General features: G+C 61.8%; 1 protein-coding gene across 20 annotated transcripts; it reads left to right on the forward strand.

The window, feature by feature from the left end:
* Positions 1–2,352: 2,352 nt before the first annotated feature.
* On the forward strand, positions 2,353–14,903 carry LOC124079199 (uncharacterized). 20 transcript variants are annotated; one of them, XR_009224947.1, is made up of 9 exons: positions 2,353–2,534; positions 3,597–4,774; positions 5,808–6,525; positions 6,627–10,739; positions 10,901–11,858; positions 12,017–12,222; positions 12,583–12,628; positions 13,253–14,043; positions 14,597–14,903. XR_009224947.1 is itself a non-coding variant. In XM_058572749.1 (6 exons), the coding sequence occupies exons 2-6, from the start codon at positions 4,521–4,523 to the stop codon at positions 14,799–14,801; spliced, it is 585 nt and encodes a 194-aa protein (XP_058428732.1). In that variant the 5' UTR covers positions 2,357–2,534; positions 3,597–4,520; the 3' UTR covers positions 14,802–14,903. The 20 variants fall into 20 exon arrangements, 2 of the variants coding, with proteins under 2 accessions (XP_058428732.1, XP_058428733.1); XR_009224956.1 differs by lacking the exon at positions 14,597–14,903 and having other exon boundaries at positions 2,354–2,534; positions 3,597–3,880; positions 4,528–4,774; positions 13,253–14,584; XR_009224958.1 differs by lacking the exon at positions 14,597–14,903 and having other exon boundaries at positions 2,354–2,534; positions 3,597–3,880; positions 4,528–4,624; positions 13,253–14,584.
* The last annotated feature ends 3,357 nt before the right edge of the window (positions 14,904–18,260 follow it).

An 18,260-nucleotide genomic window follows, 5' to 3' on the forward strand; every position in this document is an offset into this window, starting at 1 on the left:
AGTATGAGTGTGTGGGTGTGGGTGTGAGTGTGTGAGTATGTGTGTGTGTGAGTAAGTGTGCATGTGTGTGTATGTGTGAGTGTGTGTGAGTATGTGTGTGTGAGAGTGTGTGAGTGTGTGGGCTTGTCCATGCATGTGTGGGGCTGGGATTTGATGGACACTCCAGAGTCCTTCTCTGGGTAGCAGTCACTTGAGTCTGTTATGCATGCGGGTTGGCATCACGTGCCGCTGCCATGGTCCACCCTATTACATTGTTCCGACATGTCACTCCCCAGCCCCCCCCCCCCAGGCTCCACATCAGCCCAACCACTACAGCAGTGGACGCTCCTGACCCCAACCGCGGGCTCAGGTCTTCACTGGGCCACGTGCCTGCTGTACCTGGAGCAGGTCCCTTAACCAGTGTCAGCCTGATTCCTGTGACAGCAGCCTGGTGGCTCCAGCACTCCTGGGGCTGCTGGGGAGCTCTGGCGGGACAGCCCAAGCCAGGCACGCTGTTGGTGCCCGGGAGAGTGACGAGGCAGGCCAGCGTACCCCGGCCACGAGCCTCACCAGCCACCCCCCCGGGTCCTGTGAAGCCAACCCGGCAGAGCCTCTGCCTCAGAAAGGACCAGGAAGGGCCACTCACAGATGAGGGAGGAGGAGAGCGGCCTGGAGAGATGGCCAAGGAGGGCCCAGTGTGCAGAGGCCAGATGGGGACGCGGGTCCCGTGTGCGTCGGGCGCTCATCCGAGACCCGGGTGAGCGCCCGATGCACACGGGACCCGCTTGGTGAGAGGCCTTGGAACAGATCATTTTCTGAAGACGTAACTCTGAGTGGTCACAGGGACAGTGTGGTGGACAGTGTGTCACGTCATGTGTGGTCCCAGGCCATGCGGGGCTCAGAGCCTGTCCAAAGCAGCAGTGGCACGTGCCCACGCCTGAGTCCCCTGTCAGCCAGCGGCCGAGGTGGGGGACCGGGAGGCTTCAGGCCCAGGCCCTGCAGACGCCTTGGCAGGGCCCAGCGTGTCCCCCTTCAGGAGGGCCCCTCCTCTCGGGGCGCCTGGCAGGCCCGCATGCCGTCGTCCTTCCTGAAGGACGGCCCTGAGTCCAGAGAGAGTGGTGATCAGGTGGGCAGTCTGCTGAGGACAGCAAGGGGGAGGGCTAGTCCTGCCCTCATCCCCTGTGGCTCTCCAGGCACCTGGTCACCTGGCCATGGCCCCTGCTAAGGGCCTGCACCAGGTGGAACAGGAAACCCCACCGCGCTGTGGGTTGAACAAAGCCAGCGTTTGTCTCTCTCCTATAGCAGGGAGCCCAGAGGCAGGCCCCTGGGAACTGTCCAACCCTGGCTGGAGGGAGCCCGGAGGACACAGCCTCCTCGGGATCTCAGCCCCAGATGTCCACTCTCACCCCCAGCCCGGGGCCTCCACACGGTGTCTGTGGTCACGCCAGAGCAGGGAGAGGTCAGGGGCAGAAGGCACAGTGGACTGATCCTGTCCCCGTCAGGAGCTGGAGTGGGCTGAACGATGGAGCCCAGAGGCACCACGTCCCAACCCTGGAGCCTTAGGTGTGGCCTCGCGGAACTCGGCTGCTGCATACGGGGCCAGTGCAGGATCTCGAGACCAGGACATTACAGGTGAGCCCCAAACACCATCTCAAGTGTCCTCAGGAGAGGGAGGAGGGGCAGGTGGAGACGTGTGGCCACAGGAACTGTACAAACCACCAGCCACTGGGGGCACGGGACAGCCCTGGAGCCTTTGAGGGGTGTGGCCCTGCCAACACCTTGATTTCCGCCCAGTGGGGCTGATTTTGGGCTTCTGGCCTCCAGAACCTGAGGATGAACTGTGGCTGGCTGCCGCCCAAGTGGCAGTCCTTCCTTACATCAGCCCGGCAGCCCCTACGTCTCCCCTGAAGCCCTGTCGCGGCTGCTGCTCAGTCCGGCTCACAGCGTGTCAGGGGATCACTCCAGCTGCCAGGGAGGCTGCCATGGGCTGGCACTTTCAGCCAACTCTATGATGCCTTAGTAAAGTTTGGGTTGTGTTAAGACCAGAGCAGGGCGCAGCGGGTCCGGCAGGCAACCAGCAGCCTCTGCTGCGTGACCAGAGCTCTGGGGCTTCTGAGAAGAAGAGAGGGCTGCGGGGCTGATGCAGAGAGGACCGGGAGGGGGCCACTCTTCTGGCCTCAGTGCAGCATAGGTGCTCGACCAGGGAAGGGGGTGGACTGTCCTTCCAGCCGCCGACCCTGCCTCTGCGGAAGGTGCCTTTTCTGGTTGCTTGACAACTTAAGTGAGCTTTGGGCCTTGTGGTTGTTTGGTAGCGTCTCTCTGGGCACAGATCCCTCGGTGGGGGGTGGGGCTGGCGTGACAGTGGCCCGTGACCGGCAGCCAGGGTGATGGGAGGGAGAAGGGCAGGGCTCTCACAGGGAAGGAATGGGAGGAGAGCCCTTTAGCTCCGCCAGAATCGGAATACAGGAGCCAGCAGCCCTGCGCTGCTGACCCCAAGGCTGGACCTCCGCGGCGGTGGGAGCCCGAATCGCAGGCAGGTTGCGCCCCAGCAAAGGGTGAGTCAGGGTGGGGCGAAGCTCCCTGGGCCCCCACCGGGCCTCGGGGGGTCCTAGAGGCAGGGATGTGCGGGCTGCCTCTCCGCTCTGCAGTGGCCCCTGGTTCTAGAGTGTGCCACCCTGGCACCAGGGCAGGGCACAGGCACGGCACCTCAGGAAGCAGGGGACACATGCTGGGGAGGCGGGAAGGAGTCAAGGTGCGCGCCAGACAGCTGGGAGGACGCGTTGGGTCTGCTGAGTCCAGAGAGAGGCACTGGGGAGGCTGGTGGGCCCCGTTAGGCCACGCAAGGTGCTAACGACCGGCTCTCTTGAGGATACATTCCCGGGGTGTAGACTGACTTCTCAAGGGACCCAGAAAGAAGTCCCAGACACAGGTTTCCTAGAGTCAAAGCTAAGGCAGAGGGAGGCGGGGCCCAGAGGCAGGAAGGCCCCCAGGTCAGCCCAGCTCCAGGGAGCCCCCTGGTCTGTCCTGGGCGAAGACAGGGGAGTAGAGAGCCAGCCCCTCTCGGCCCGGGGGGGACAGAGGGAGGCAGAGGGAGAAAGGCAGCCAGGGTGTGTGGGTGAGGCCTAGAGGCCACGGGCAAGGAGAGGTGGGGCAGGGGACCCTGTGCCTGTGCCCAGTGGTGGTCAGGTCCCTGCTGCTGCCCTCACACCTCTGCTGTGACACTGGGTGGGCCCCATCACGGCCAGAGGTCATGGTGAGGCCCATCAGGGAGGGGGGACGCCTCGGTCTCCCACAGAGACTCCTGCCCGTGGAGGTGCCCTGAGGGTGGCCACAGAAGGGCAGGCGGCAGGGACAGGAGACACCTGCACCTCCCGGTGGTCCCAGGTGCACCCTGGGAAGTCACGTGGCTGTAGTGAGAGCCAGCCTGGGACTGAGTGCATCAGAAGGACCCGGGGGTCCCAGAACCATCTGGAAGCATTCCTCCCATCTGCTGGCAGCCTCTGCCTGGGGGGCTCCAGGGACAGCGGCCTGGTCAGCTGAGGACGCTGTTGCCGTGGAGGCCAGCCTCTTGGCAGGACACGGCTCTGCTCAGCCCGAGTCGTTCTCCCCAAACCCAGGAGCCCAGGGGCTGGAGATGCCGCCTCTGAAACAGGAAGAGGGGCCTTCGCGCCTGTCCTCCTAGTCCTTAAGCCACTGGTCAGTCGGGGCGTGGCTTCAAGGTTGGACTTTGACCTTCATGAGGCAACTTGGCCAGGATGACCTGTCCTGCTGTGGAGCCTCCTAGGACTGCTGGTGATCGGGGGAGCGTCAAGGTGAGGGGGAGAGTAGAGCCGGCGCCCACGGGAGGGCTCAACGTGGGATGCTTCAACTTCACGGTGGCACCAGAGCTGCCTCTTCCAAGGTGACCCGCCCGAGACAGCCAACACTTTATGACAAAATAGGGTTGGGGCTGGGCGGTGCTGGCAGCTGTGGGTGGCTGTGGTGGCTGTGTCGAAGGCAGGCGAGGTGGGGCCGTGATCATCACCGGTGAGCTGCATCACACACGTGTCCCACTAATGTGGGCTTGTCAGGACGCCCCCACCGTGAGTCGAGCCGAATGACCTGGACTGAGTTAACCGAGTCCACTCCATTTCCTCGGCTGAGGACCTCGCTGCTGTCCTGGACCACATCTCCAACTGCGGCCGGCTGCGTCCCCCAGTCAGCTCCTGCGAGGTCTGAGAAGGTCACTAGGCACCACTTAGTGCTCCAGCCGTGCCTGTGGCCAGCCTGGGAGGCGCAGGGGCCACAGGCAGCATCAGCAGGCGGGTCAGCAGGAGGGTCAGCAGGAGGGGCGTTATGTTTAGATGTGAGTGTACCCCGAAAGATCACATGTGAGACAGTGCAGGAGAGTTTGGAGGAGACATGTCCAGGTTACAGCCTTAGCCTGATCAGAGTTCACCCCGAGGGGATTAACCGAGTGGTGGGGTGTGGCTGCGGAGGTGGGGACTGGGGCGTGGCTTTGGGTACATGTTTGTGGCTCTCTCTGCTTCTTGATCACCCTGATGTCAGCTGCTTCCCTGGGCCACACACTCTGCCGTGACGTTCAGCCTCACCTCGAGCCCCGAGGAATGGAGCCAGCCTTCCATGGACTAAGGCCTCCGAGCCCGTGAGCCCTCAAATAAACTCTTCCTCCTCTACAGTTGTTCTGGTCAGATCCTTGAGTCCCAGCAGTGAAAAAGCTGACCGAAACAAGGGGTCATCAGGTGGGGTCAGCAGGAGCGGTCAGCAGGAAGGGGTCAGCAGGAGGGGTCATCAGGTGGGGTCAGCAGGAAGGGGTCAGCAGGAGGGGTCATCAGGTGGGGTCTGCAGGAAGGGTCTGCAGGAAGGGGTCAGCAGGAGGGGTCAGCAGGAAGGGGTCAGCAGGAGGGGTCATCAGGTGGGGTCTGCAGGAAGGGTCAGCAGGAAGGGGTCAGCAGGAGGGGTCATCAGGTGGGGTCTGCAGGAAGGGTCAGCAGGAAGGGGTCAGCAGGAGGGGTCATCAGGTGGGGACTGCAGGAAGGGTCTGCAGGAAGGGGTCAGCAGGAGGGGTCAGCAGGTGGGGTCTGCAGGAGGGGTCTTCAGGAGGGGTCAGCAGGAGGGGTCAGCAGGAAGGGGTCAGCAGGAGGGGTCATCAGGTGGGGTCTGCAGGAAGGGTCTGCAGGAAGGGTCAGCAGGAGGGGTCATCAGGTGGGGACTGCAGGAAGGGTCTGCAGGAAGGGGTCAGCAGGAGGGGTCAGCAGGAAGGGGTCAGCAGGTGGGGACTGCAGGAAGGGTCTGCAGGAAGGGGTCAGCAGGAGGGGTCATCAGGTGGGGTCTGCAGGAAGGGTCTGCAGGAAGGGGTCAGCAGGAGGGGTCATCAGGTGGGGTCTGCAGGAAGGGTCTGCAGGAAGGGGTCATCAGGTGGGGACTGCAGGTGGGGTCTGCAGGAGGGGTCTTCAGGAGGGGTCAGCAGGGGCTGCCTCATCAGGAGGCTTGGCCAACCAACCGTGCTGGAGCGCTGCTTCTGCCCCGAAGTGGTCATCCAAGGTGAAGTCCTGTCCAGGGTTCAGCGCCTGTCGGGGCTGGGCAAGGACCGAGGGCGTCTCCCGGGCTTTGGCTTTGCCCTGTGCCAAGCCCAGGACCGAGAACGTGCTCTCGCTTGGGTAAAACCTCCCACTTAGACCCATTTTCCTGGTCACCCCACTGACTTAGGAAGGCGGGTGTCTAACCCCGACCTCGCTGTGCCCAGGCCTGGTCTCGGTGTCCTGTCGGCCTGACCCGCCCTTGCAGGGGCTCCCTGCTCACACACGTGTGGCCTGGGCTCTGCACAGGTGGTCTCCCGTGTGCTTTGCACGTACTACTGGTGGGGTCCTTAATCAGCCTTGTCCTGTGGACGCAGGTGGCAAAACCGAGGACAAGAGAGGGTAAGTGACTTGGCTGAGGTCCCGCGGCAATGGGTGACAGAGCCAGGATCCAGACCCTGCCACACTGCCTCCCTCCGCTGTCCGCCCCTGGAGCCCTGGGGCTGAATTTCCCTGCCGGGACCCTGGCTGCCCCAGGACTCTCAGGAGGCTGCCCTCTTGGCACTTCCCTCCTGCCGGTCACTCTGCTGGCCCTCGAGCCTCAGTCACTGCCTCCTGCGGCCGTCTCTGACCCCTCTGCAGTCTGGAGCACGTCCTGGCTCTTGCTTCCCAGGGGTCGGCCACGCGCCCTCTGCAGGCCTGTTCCTCGCGGGGCCCAGCGGCGCAGCCCGGTGCTTTCCCTTTAAGCTGGTCTAACCTGGGCTCAGCCTGGGCCTCTCTCAGTCTCGAGGAGCAGCTTGCCCTTCCCGTCTCCTTCCCCTGGTGTCTGTCTGGTGCTTTTCCTCCGCGGCCGCCCGTCTGGCTTCTGGAACCTTCTGTTCTGCGTCCCACTGCACCAGCCTCCTGTCACCTTCCTCCTCCCACAGCCGCCGTTCCCAGGGGAATTCCAAGGCACAGTCTCAGGCTACGCCATTCCCTCTGCGCCCAGAGACGGAAGGTCCCTGCGCAGTGGGCAGCGCAGCCCCTGGTGAGCAGTGGGCCCCTGTCCCCTCGTCACAGGAAGGGGCTCGTGACCTCTCAGCCAGCCTCAAGCAAGACCCCGCCTTCTGCCCGTGTCGCCACATCCAGGGCCTTGGGAATCGAAAGCCAGGATCAGAATTTATGTGACTAATGACCCAGGGTCCCTGGAGACCCTCGGCTGGGGTGACTGGTAAGTACCCCCCAGTTCAGGGTTCAAGGTCAGCGTTTCACAGCTGCTTCTCTTGGCCTTGAAGGCAACTGGAAATGAGGGGAGAGAGAGGGAGAAAGGGGAGGAGAGTGGGGACGGCCGGGGAGGGAGGGGTGCTCTGGCCAGCTGACCAGTCCCTGCCCACGGTGCTGGACCCTGACCCCTTGAAGCGGAGCCTTGTCCCGGCTTTTGGCACCGGCAGAACCCAGTGACTTCAGCAGTTTTGAGTTCCGCCTCCTTTGCCAGCTGGCCTCCGGAGAAACGGTGAAAAGCAGCCAGAACGGGGTTCTGTTCCCTTAAAGCCCACGCACCCAGGACTCCGTTCCCCGAGCCGGGCCTGCAGAAATGGCCCATCAGCTGTCAGTCGGCCCAGGCTGGGCTTGCTAAACAGCACAGGCCCCAGGGTGTGCCTCCAGGGCCGCAGCCATGGGCCAAGGCACCATCCCGCAGAGCCCAGCGCACTCACCCCAGGCCCTGGGGCCCCCCGGGCTGCAGGACGCCACGGTTTCCCCAGAGGAGGAAACCAGGAGTGCGGTGGGTCCCAAGGCCTCCGGTCACCTGCTCGGGCCTGCACCCCGGGATCTCCATGGTACCTGTGCCCCCAGCTTCCCGTCTTAGTCTCACGTATTCCTGAATTTGACTTCACTTCTGTGGGCTGTTGGAGGAGGTGACCACGGCCCTCTCTGGGGGACATGTTGGTCTCCCTGGCCCCCGGCCTAGAGCTGTGCCCCTAAGTGCACCGCCCCTGGAGGGGGTCAGGACCTCCCTCTGCAGGCCGGGTGGGGGCGGGACACCTCGTCCGCATGCTCTTCTGTGCTGGGCTGAATCGTGACCCCACTGGACGCCCACATCCCTGGCACCTGTGAGCTGGTCACCTCACAGGCAGAGACTCTGCAGGTGGGGTTAAGTCCAGGAGCCTGAGATGGGGAGGTCATCCTGGGTCACCCTGTGGGCCCAAGTATCCCCAGGGTCCTTCTAAGAGGGGCACAGGAGGGTCACAGCCCGGGAAGATGTGCGGATGGGGCTGAGGCCCAGGGGCTGGGGACGGGCTGGTGCGGGCAGCCTCTAGAAGCTGCGAAAGGCCAAGGAGTTCCAGCCCTCCCCGGGAGCCTCGGGTCTGCCGGCTCGCCTCGGATTTCTGCTCTCCAGAACTGTAAGATAATAAGTCTGTGTGGACTCCAGCCTTGTCATTTACAGTAATTTGTTCCGGCAGGGCTGAGACTCTAAAGCACAACTCCGCCGTCAGCCGGGGAAAGAGGCCAGGAAGGTCACGGGGCCTCCCCACGGAGAGGACCGAGAGACGGAAGGGAGGGTGCTCAGAGGGACACCGAAGCCCTGCAGTGTGGCTCCCGGCCTCTGCTCTGCTGGCCCGCTGCAGCTGGCCTTGGGGGGAAGCGGAGCCCAGAGCAGCACGGGGCTTGGGGAGGAGGCGGGCTCTCCTTGTCACAAGGTCACGAAGACCGGACAGCGCCCTGTGCTGCATTCAGCTATCGCCTCCTCATTATTCATCCTGACCTCTTTCTGCCTCTCGATAGCGCGAGTGAGTTCACACCATAACTCGCCCTGCCCACTGAGCAGGGCATGGCTCCCAGGGACAGCAGGACATATACAGGATCCAGGTTCAAGCTCGGCCCCACCGACCCTGCTGGCCACCCTGCTCTGTCCACACACCTGGCCACTGGGGAGCAGAGAGGGTACAGCGTGGGCTCAAGGCGCTGACCAGCACTGAGGAGCCTTCTGCTGGCTGGAAGTAGCCCTTCAACTCGCCCCAGGAGAGGGTCCTCAATCCTGGCACTGCAGACCCTCAGTGGGCTAGGTCCTCGAGCCCTCTGCCCACTCTGCCCATCCTCACGCCTGACCGGCTGTCCTCATCTGCACTTTCCCTTTCTTGGGTCTGTGTCTGCTTTGCAAGTGGGTGCCTGGGTGGCCCAGGTCTGGCCCAGCAGCCGCTAAACAGAGAAGTGTCAAGAGCCGTCCCCAGAGCAGGAAGCACAGAGACCCGTGTGCCGCCCCTCTGCTGCCCTGCCAGGGCCACTCTTGGTCTTCGCGGCACACGCGGCTCACCCCGGAATCTTGTTAAAATGCAGAGTCTCGTTTAGGAGGGCTGGGCTCGGGGCTGTGTGTTTTATTTCCAGTGCTGCATTCTCCCCTATTTATCTTTTACCTGGAAACGAAGTCACGTAGACCATGCCTGTGTGTGTACAGGCACAGAGATCTAGCTTCACGGCCTGCTGCAATGTTTCCATACACACTCGGTTTGCAGAATGGCTAATCAAGCTGATTAACAACGTCTGGGCTGGTGCCTGCATAGGTCCCGGACCCCTGTGCGAGTGATAGCATCCCAGAGAGATTGGAGGTGGGTCTCTGTCACCCTGGGACCTGGAGCACAGGTAGTGCTGCAAAGGAGTCAGTAGAACCTGGCTGGGTGTGGGGTGCGTGGCTGTGTGACGCTGGGGCTGGTGCCACAGGTACTCACCCTAAGACAGGAGGCCCTTCCTCTGTGTGAGGCCGAGGAGCCCGCTTGGCTGAGATGGGTGCTTATCCCCTGGCCCAGATCACAGAGGCTCACCAGTGTTGGTCCCCGTCCCTTGTCCCCAACATGCCCACGGCTCCACTGGACACGTGGAGGCCCACCTGGTCCTGTGAACTTCCTGACCTTCCTGTGCTGGGCAGTTCTGAGAATGTTGCTGGACTCTTCTAAGCCAGTTTCTTTATCCCTGAACCGTTGCTGCTGTTCCCTGTCAGTTGCCGTGGGGACCAGGGAAGTGGGGGATGCGGGGTGCTGGGCGGGGCGTCGCCTGCCTGTTGTGCATCAGCAGTTCCTGTGGAACGTCTCGCCCCCTGGACCCTGACCTAGCATTCCAGACCTCGGTCACCTCCAGGGAGGGCCCAGGGTGGGTGGGTATCTTTCCCACACACTTGCCCAGCAGGGGCCTGCAGGGGGCTCCTGAGGCTGCACCCCGCACCCAGCACCTCACCAGGCACCGAGTGACCTTGGCTACAGGGTAGAGACGGGAAGAGGCGATGGCTGGGCTGGGGCCCTCGTGACTTAAGGGGTTCACCAAGCAGCCCCCAGAGGAGGGGAAGCAGGAGCCCAGGCCCTCGGCTCAGTTTCAAAGCTAAATTGAAGGGACACGGGTTAAAGGGACTCCCGGGCTCCCTTCTGGTCGGACCCACTGACTCCCCAAGGCAGGGAAGTGGATCGAGACCTTGGGGACTGCCTAGAAAGGCAAGTGGATGCTGGCCCTCAGGTCTGTGCCAGGCCGGGGGTCCAATGTGTCAGGCACCATAGAACCGGGGATCTGGTTCTTCCTTCTGATACCAGGAGGAAGGAAAAGTTCCCCGGCAACCCCCTGTCCATCCCTCAAGATCCAGTTCTGGTTGCCCTTCCTCACCCTCATACACGGGGCCCTCTGCATTTCCCAGACCAACTCAGGTCAAATTAGCTGCCCACATGTCTGTGTCCCCTACCACCCCAAGGGCCCCCAAAGCCCCTAGAGGACTAGGGAAGAGACTCTGGGTTGTTTACCTTGAAGGGCCTGGAGATTAGAAGGTAGTAGTTGCTTAATTAACATCCGAGTGAGCAGATGCTGCTTGGTGCCCATCATCTTCTCCCTGAAGGTACCAGGAGGCTCCTTCTTTTGTGTGCCTTCCACTGAGCAGCTTCACAAAAGCCCCAAGCCCTGTCCCCTCTGGCCCCTGGATGACCGGCCCACTCTCCTGGCCCTGGACGTGTGGGGCTGGGCCCTCAGGAGTCTGCCCTGGCCTCGCTGGAAGGCACCTGTGGCTGTGGCGGCCGCGGAGCGTGTCTGGGATTGATTTCTGTCCTCATGATCTAGGCTGCAATTGATCTCTCAGGTAGAGGCTGTGCACTTAATGAAGTGAGGGCTGCTCAGCTCCATCCGAGACAGGATTCCGCGCAAGGACAATCGCCCTTCTGGTGACAGCTTCTCTCTTTTAAAAATAAATAAAATGCAATGAAAATAACTCAGCTGACGAGGTGGCGCAGCAAGGTGGGTGGGGAGCCGGAGGTCGCCAGCAAATTCCCACCCCGGGGGGCGGGGGAGGGAGACCAGGTAAAGGGTTGTGTTGTGACTGTTATTATCATTTCTCCAAACTTGGGAGAAATGTACCGTGTTGACTCAGAAAAAAGACAGAGAGGATCTTTACTCAGCAGGAGGACGTTCAGGATTTGATTTCCCCTACCTGAGCCCTAAGATCTCCACACAGGGAGACGCTTCCCCGGGACACTCAGGCTTCCTTGAGACGAGGCGCATGCAGCTCTGCTCTCCTGCAGGGACCCTTGGGCTTGCAGGTGGCCCACCTTCCTGGAAGGCCACCCGGCTGCCCTCGGGCGCTCTGTCCGGGGCCGTGGGACCTCCAGGCTGGCCGCAGTTGAAATGAACGTGTTGGGATGTCAGTGGTCAGACCCGCCCAGCTCCAGGTGGAGGAGCACCCGTGTCCCCTGGATGTGCTTCCATGAACACCTACTTGAAGTCGGTCCCTGAACCCAGTGACCAGCCACCGTTCCTGTGACCCACTGCCCCTTTTTCTGGGGATTTTCCAGGCTTCCATGTTGAAAGTCCCACATGGCAGGAGGATCCTTGTTTCCAGGCAAACTGGGAGAGCGGGTCACCCCAGCTGAGACGGCACAAGACTTTGCAGCTGTGGGAGGGGGTGGGGGAGAGCTGCGGGTGGCCCTCGAAGAGCAGGACAGAGGAGGGCAGCGCCCCCTCCTACCTCTGCTGTGGCTGTGCATTTAAAGACTCGGGTTGTGTAAGGCCACGCGGCTCACGGGGGAGAGCGAGGCAGGCGTGACAGCACCGGTCACCTGGGGAGGGACATCCAGGGACAGGACTCCCGTGAAGGGTCCCCCAGCTCTGGCTTTGGGCTCCACCACTGTGCACAGGTGTCACGTTGCCTAGGGGACAGAGCTGCCAGGCCTGTCCTGCTCCCACGGCTGTCCCTGGGGTCTTCCGAGCCTGGAGGTCTCCTCTGCACAGCGTCCTGCCCCAGGACTGCATCTGACCGGGGGCAGCAAGGAGGAGGTGCTGTGTCCTCCCTGTCCCCATGTCCCAGCAGCTCGGCCTGCTGCCAGTGTCCTTCATCATGGGAGGAGCACAGCCTGTGTGGTGAGCGCTCCAGAAACACCCCAGGTCCCACAGACGTGGCCAGACCACCCTGGAGATGGACCCCTGGGCATTGCTCGAATTCTTTCCTACAAACAAGCAACTCTGATGAACAACGGAAGGGGAGGCTCCACGGTCCCATCTGGGCTGTCATTTCGCAGGCCTGGGACCTGTTGGGAGAACTGGCTGTGGACATGTGCAAGGAAGTCCTGGGCAAAATGGGCCAAGCTGGTCACCTCATGCAGTTCCTACAGATGAAGAAACAGATGGTCAGAGAAGCCTCCAGCCGCCTGATTCCTAAGTCTGTGCTGCTCATGGTGTCTCTTGGCTGAGGTGACTACATCATCCTGTGGCCACTGGACCATGTGTATGTCTTTTGGAGCTGGGCAGAGTGGCAGGGCTCTGGTGTGGTGGACTTAGAGGGTGTGTTGCCTAGGGGCAGGTATGGTCACTTGGCTGAGTGCCCCACACTGTGGTCATGGTGGCTGGTTCTTGGCCATCAGTGGGCTGGCTTTGTGTCCTGGGCTGTCGCCCTTCAGCTCTTGGTGTCCTTTTCTCCACCAAAGGCACCGGGCAGCGTCGGCCTTTGCTTGGGAGACCTGGGCTGGCTGCGGTCGACTTTCTTCAAACGGGGGTCCGGGTCGGGACGGCCTGTGGCGCGGCTGAGAGTCTGCAGGACCCGGCACCAACTGGAGCCCTAATTAATGTTTGCTTTATGATGTTCCAGGGAACGGTCGCTCGATGAGATAATGCAGATAGGATTTTTAAAAAGCGTAAGTTCAATTTAAACAGCAGCACAGCAGACGCGCAGCGGCCCGGCCTGCTACGGGAGGTTGCTAGAAGCCACTGTCCCCTTCCTGAGTCTGGGTCCGTAATACTCCATTAGCTGAGCCTCCAGGAGAACACAGGTCAGGGAGCCCATCAGGTGGCGCTCACCCGAGATACGGTCCTCAGGAGGCCCGAGGCCGCTCAGCAGCCTCCGCTTCACAAGGCAGCAGGGCCCGCTGGGTGGGACGGAGGGATCCCTGGATTCAGGTCTGGATGCCCGAATGGGGACTAGAGAGTCACCTGCGGAAGGAGCCCGTAGCCCAGCCCAGGGCGGAGAGGAGGCTACGTTCCCTGAGGATTTCTGTGTGAATGTCCTGCTGCGGAGATTGCAAACCCCAGACTTAGTCACAGCTGCGTGACTCGGGGGTCAGAGGTCCAGAGTGGTCTGCGGGCTGGAGTGTCTGGAGCGTTGACCGGGGGCTCCTTCTGCAGCTCCAGGGCTGCCCGTCACCTGCCTTTCCAGTGGCCCCCGTGGTCCTGGCTCATGGCTGCTGCCTCCCCTGGAGGCCTGTGGTGGCCTGTCCTGCTGCCATCTCCTGTTCTGACTCGCCTGCCCCTTCCATCTCCAGGGAGCCTTGTGACCACTGGGCCCACCCGGTCATCCACAGTCCCCCAGTTCAAGGTCAGCTGCTTCAAGGTCAGCCGGTTCCTGACCTTAATTCCGTTTGCACCCTGAAGCCCCCTGTGGTGGAGCCCGACACCCTCCCGGGTTCTGAGGCTTAGGATGTGGATATCTGGGGCTCATTGTTCTGCTGACCACGATGCCGACGTTCTGCCTCAGAACAGCGATGCTCTTTAGGTCACTTGCTTTTCTATTTATCTATCTTTTAATTTCGAAGAGAAGACGCACAGAAGGAGCGGGACCTGCCAACCTGGGGTTGGGTCCCACAGGACCCTGGTCACTGCTCAGGCCTGGTCTGTGCTGCTTAGCCTCTGGGCTGCAGGTGGCTGCTCCTTCATCAAGAACCAAGTCCTTGGTCCTGTCTGCCCCGCAGTGTCACCTGGGGGTGGGGGACAGATCAAAGACGGAGAGAAGGAAACGCTTCCGAATTGCAGACGCCCTGAGGTGCGCTGTGGTTGTGCCCAGTTTCGTGGGTCGATCCCAAGCCTGAGTCCAAGCTGCACCCCTCAGGAGCACGTCCGGGTCCCTGGAATGCGCTTGCCACCTGCCCCTCCAAATCCCAGGACCAGCACGGAGTTGTCGGAACAATGACCTTGGGAGGAGAACTGGCTTCACCCGAAGCCCGTGCCTTGGTGTGGCTGGGGACACCGGCCTGCTCATTGCCAGGCGCTCAGCCACTCGGCCTCTGTCCCTTTGCCTCCGACTTGGTCTGAAACTCGAGTCCAGGGGACGCCCGTGGTGAGCAGGGGCACCCGGGAGCCCCATCGCGATACAGAATGTGCCGGCACCTGACGCCCCTCCTGCCCCCCACCCCACACACAGCAGACTGACTTCTTAAACCGAGTTCTGTTCCTCGGCTCCAGGAGGTCACGGAACCAGGAGTTCCGCCCTCTGGCCCCCGGCTGCTGTCCCCCCGCCATGTCGAGCTCCATCTGTGCTGTGAGCTCTGTCTTCATGCCACCGAGGTCCTCCCTGGTGTGACTGTGCCCTCTCTGCCCTCCTCCTGATGGGCTCTGGGGAGGTTTCCCATGTGGGGGAGTGAGAAATAAAGACACAATGGATATTTTTGTTTTTAAAAAGAACAGAGAGCGAGGAGAGTTTGGGTTCCCTGTGTGACACCCACGTTCCTTGGCTCCTAAAAGGGCCACCAGCGGTCCCTAAAGGGGGACAACCAGCACGGGTGCTGTGCCCGCCCGGCAGCCGCTGTGCCCAAGGCGAGCCCCCACACTCTGGCCTGCAGCTTGGTCCAGGCCGGCCTGTGCCCAACACCCTGTCCTTCTGCCGCCCACAGCTTCCTGCGCCCTGCTGGGATGAGCGGGCAGCCGCCAGGGACCCATCTGCACGGCAGACGGCCGAGTGTCACAGAGCCCAGCGCTGCGGCTGCGACCACCTGCACCCCATCCTGTCTCCTTCCCGTAGCTGCGGGGCCTCGCTCCGGTGTTTGTTTATATATTTATGAGCCCCAGAATTGCTGCTCCTGGCACGCTCTTTACTGAACACTACAGCAGTAATCGTGGGATAATTGTGCCGTGATGAGGGAACAGTCAGGGTCTATGCAGTAACTGGATAATAAAAACCAGGGTTTATGGCTGCTGCTACTGGGGAGATTTATGGCCTTAATATTACATTATGTAACTAATCATTTCCTGTTCAGAGCGGCCTGCGATGGGCACTGAGACCCTCAGCCAGCGGATGGTTCTCAGGGAGTAGGAAGGAAGAGAAATGCGGGAGGCGTCTCGATTTTCCTGCCCTTGGCCAAGATCCCTGGGCTCAGGCCTTCTCCTTCCTCTTGGAGATGAAGAGGGAGCCAAGGACGCTCCTCCTGGCCCCCGCCGTCCACTAGTCACTGGACAAGAGGGCCTCCAGAGCCCCGAATCAGCAGGAGCAGCTGTGCAAAGCGGGTGCTGCCTCCCCGAGCCCCGTGGAGCTCTGGGCCTCCAATCCCGACCGGGGCTTCTGACCCGAGGGGTCGTCTCCAAGTGCTTTCGGATGTCAGGCTGGAAGGGCCTGGAAGCCCTCCGAAACCCGCCCCTGACCATCCTGAAGCAGGCAAGGCTCTGCAGTGGGACCGGCAAGGCCCGTCGGCACCTCTGTCCTCTCAAGGGTCAGCTCGACACGGTCAGCAGGGAGAGAGAGGAATCTAAGGGCTGCTTCGAGGGGACAGGGAAACCAACCAGGCACACGGTCCTGGGCCAGCTCCCCGGGCGTGTGGGTGGGCAGAGCCGAAGGAACCTCTGAGGGACGCCGTTGGGCCACGCGACCAGGGAGTGTGTGCACGGAGGACCCCGTCTTCCTGGATCTCAGTGTCAAGTCCCCTGATTTGTGTCCTTGGCTCCAGCTGTCTGTCCTCAGGGAGGTGGAGGGTGAGGGGAGACACGGCCCACAGCAGCAGAGGTGAGCCACGGAGGCCCCGGGGCCAAGGGTCTACCCCAAGCCCCCGGGTGGCCCTGCTGGCCCTCTGCAGGGCTGGAATCAGAGCTGAAGGGCAGGCTCCGACAGAGGAAGCGGCAGAGCAAGCTTCTCTACATGGAAGACACCAGCGCAAGATGGACGTGTCCTGGGACCCACTGGTCTCAGAAGAATCAAAGCAGGTTGGGCGGACCTGGGCCACACACAACAGCATCTGGCCGTGGGGAGCCAAGCAAACCCTCTGGACCGGCCAGAGCTGGCCCTGGGCTGGCAGCTTCTGAGGGGTGCGGGCTCCGCAGGGGCTGGGTAGGTGGTCTTACAAACTGCAACAGGACGCCCCAGAGCTTCCAGTGGACCTGAGGAGGCTGGCAGCCTCCTGAGGGTGCGATCTGTGGGTGTTGGGTGCCCAGCTGTCCTCCTGCACCGACGTTTTCCTCCCAGTGGAAGGAAGTGGGAGAAGCACCTCCTCTGGCCCTGTGGACGGATGGACAGGCTGGCAGGAGGGCCGCACGCTATTCTCTCCTCTGTGGAACCCAGAGGAGGAGTCCAGAGATGGAGGAGTCTGATTTTAAAGCTAGAGAGGAGAGTCCCTCTCTGCCTGGCCTGGCTCTGACTACCTCCCTGCACCATGGCTCCCGGGGATGCCCGGTGGGGAGCTGGGCACTCAGCTCAGGAGTCTGGGCCTGTGGACCCCTGGAAGCCCACGTTTCCCTTTCTTCTTGTCCAAGGATTGTGGCAGCCTTCATGCTGGGCGGTGACTGGGCAGTGTGCTGTGTCCTGCTGGGCAGCCTGCCTTGGGATTCTCCATGGGACAGGCGTTGCAATCTGGGGTGGTGGGTGGAGCCCAGAACGTGGGCATGATTGTGATCCAGCTCCAACATCTCTCAGCGCCATCGACTGAGCACGACTAGGTAGGTGTCGGGCATGGGGTAGGCACTCTGCGTTGGTCAGGGTCTCCAGAAAACGGTTCCTACAGGACGTGCACAGTCAGAGAGACACTGAGTAGAGGGAATGGGCTCACCCGACCTGGAGAAGGAAGATTCCCAAGGTCTGCGTGGACAAGCAGGAGGTGGAGAGCTGAGGTGGGGCTGCAGCTGAAAGTGGCACCTGCAGACCCGGAAGACCTGCTGTTCAACTTCAGGTTCAAAAGCAGGAAAGGCTGACCGAGGTGAGCAGGAGGGTTCTGACTTCCTCAGAGGAAGTCGTTCTACTCAGGCCTTCAACTGATTGGACGAGGCCCACCCACTGTGGAAGGTCCGGTGCTGATCTCATCCCAAACACCCTATGGAAATACCCGGAACCATGTTAAGAAGTGCTGGGTGCCATCCTCTGCAGCCCAGTCAAGTTGGCCCCCAGCATTAACTATCGTAGGCACCATCTAGACTCTCCCCGGCACCTCTGCCTGTGGGCCAGTGGGTTCTCAGCTGCAGAAGCAGAGCCATAGGAAGCTGAAGAAAGCTGCTCAGGGTCCCTCCACCGGGAGGTGGCCACACCCAGGAGTGTCCCCTGCACCTGGCTTCCCCCTTGTCCTGCAATCTTCCACCTCCCAGTTTGCAGGGAATCGAGGTTGGTGTCTTATTTTGAGGGTGCACCACGTCAGCCGTCTGTCCACCTTGGGAATGTCCGTGACCACTCTGTGTGCGACTGCCATGTGTGATGTCAAAGGGGGGCCACTGCGGTCATCATGTGGGGGTCCCTGAGCCCCATGGAGGAAGCCCCCTTGTGGAGGCCTCCGGGCCTCCATTGTGTGTCCAAGGCTGTGGACATGGTGTCCTGAGAAGGCTCTGCAGCCTCCATGGTGGGAGTGGGAGCCACGGTGGGAGCCACGGTGGGCACTGGGCTTCTTTCTGCTGGGCAGAGCCGTGTCTGAGCCCAGTGGTAGGTTCTGGGTTGGAACCTGCTGCGGGTCTTTGTGTCCTGCTACCTCGGGGCTGGAGCTCCGGAGATGTCACCAAGCCAGTGGGACTGTCTGAGTTGCAGAGAAGCCGGGGACTCCTGAGCCAAGCAAGTCGAGGCCAGTCTCCCAGGGGGCCCAGGGGGAGGTTGGGGAGCTCGTCCCTCAGAGACAGAGGCAGCTGCGGGAGCTCCCTCTAGACCGTTCCCCGCTCTCTGTCTGAGAGTGTTCTCCACGCCAGCCCAGGGCGCCGTCACCAGTCAGCCCACGCACCCAGCCAGGGGCTCTGACTTGGGAAGCATCATACTGTGTGAACACGGTGCATTCATTCACTCCTCCATTAACCCAAACACCCGGCCCGCAAACGTTTACTAAGGACCTACTGTGGGGAGACCTCAGGGCAGGCCTGGGGAACAGAGGTGCTTTGGGGAGGAGCTTCTCACACACAGGGGCACAGGGAGGCGCTGGAGGCCGTCTGTTTAGCACTTTGGTTGTGGGAGGTGCCATGGGGTCCTTAGGGTCAAAGTGCTGCCCCTGTGTCAACCCTAACAAAGATAAAATGCAATGAGCTGGGGCCCAGCCAGAGGCTGTTGCAAAAATCTGAAGTCGTTCTCCTCATTTCACCTTTAAAAACTGCCCCCCCTCGACTGGG

This window comes from Marmota monax, unplaced genomic scaffold (genome assembly GCF_021218885.2).
Source record: "Marmota monax isolate L192 unplaced genomic scaffold, Marmota_monax_Labrador192_F-V1.1 WCK01_AAM20220418_F8-fsc00080, whole genome shotgun sequence".
Taxonomy (NCBI): domain Eukaryota; kingdom Metazoa; phylum Chordata; class Mammalia; order Rodentia; family Sciuridae; genus Marmota; species Marmota monax.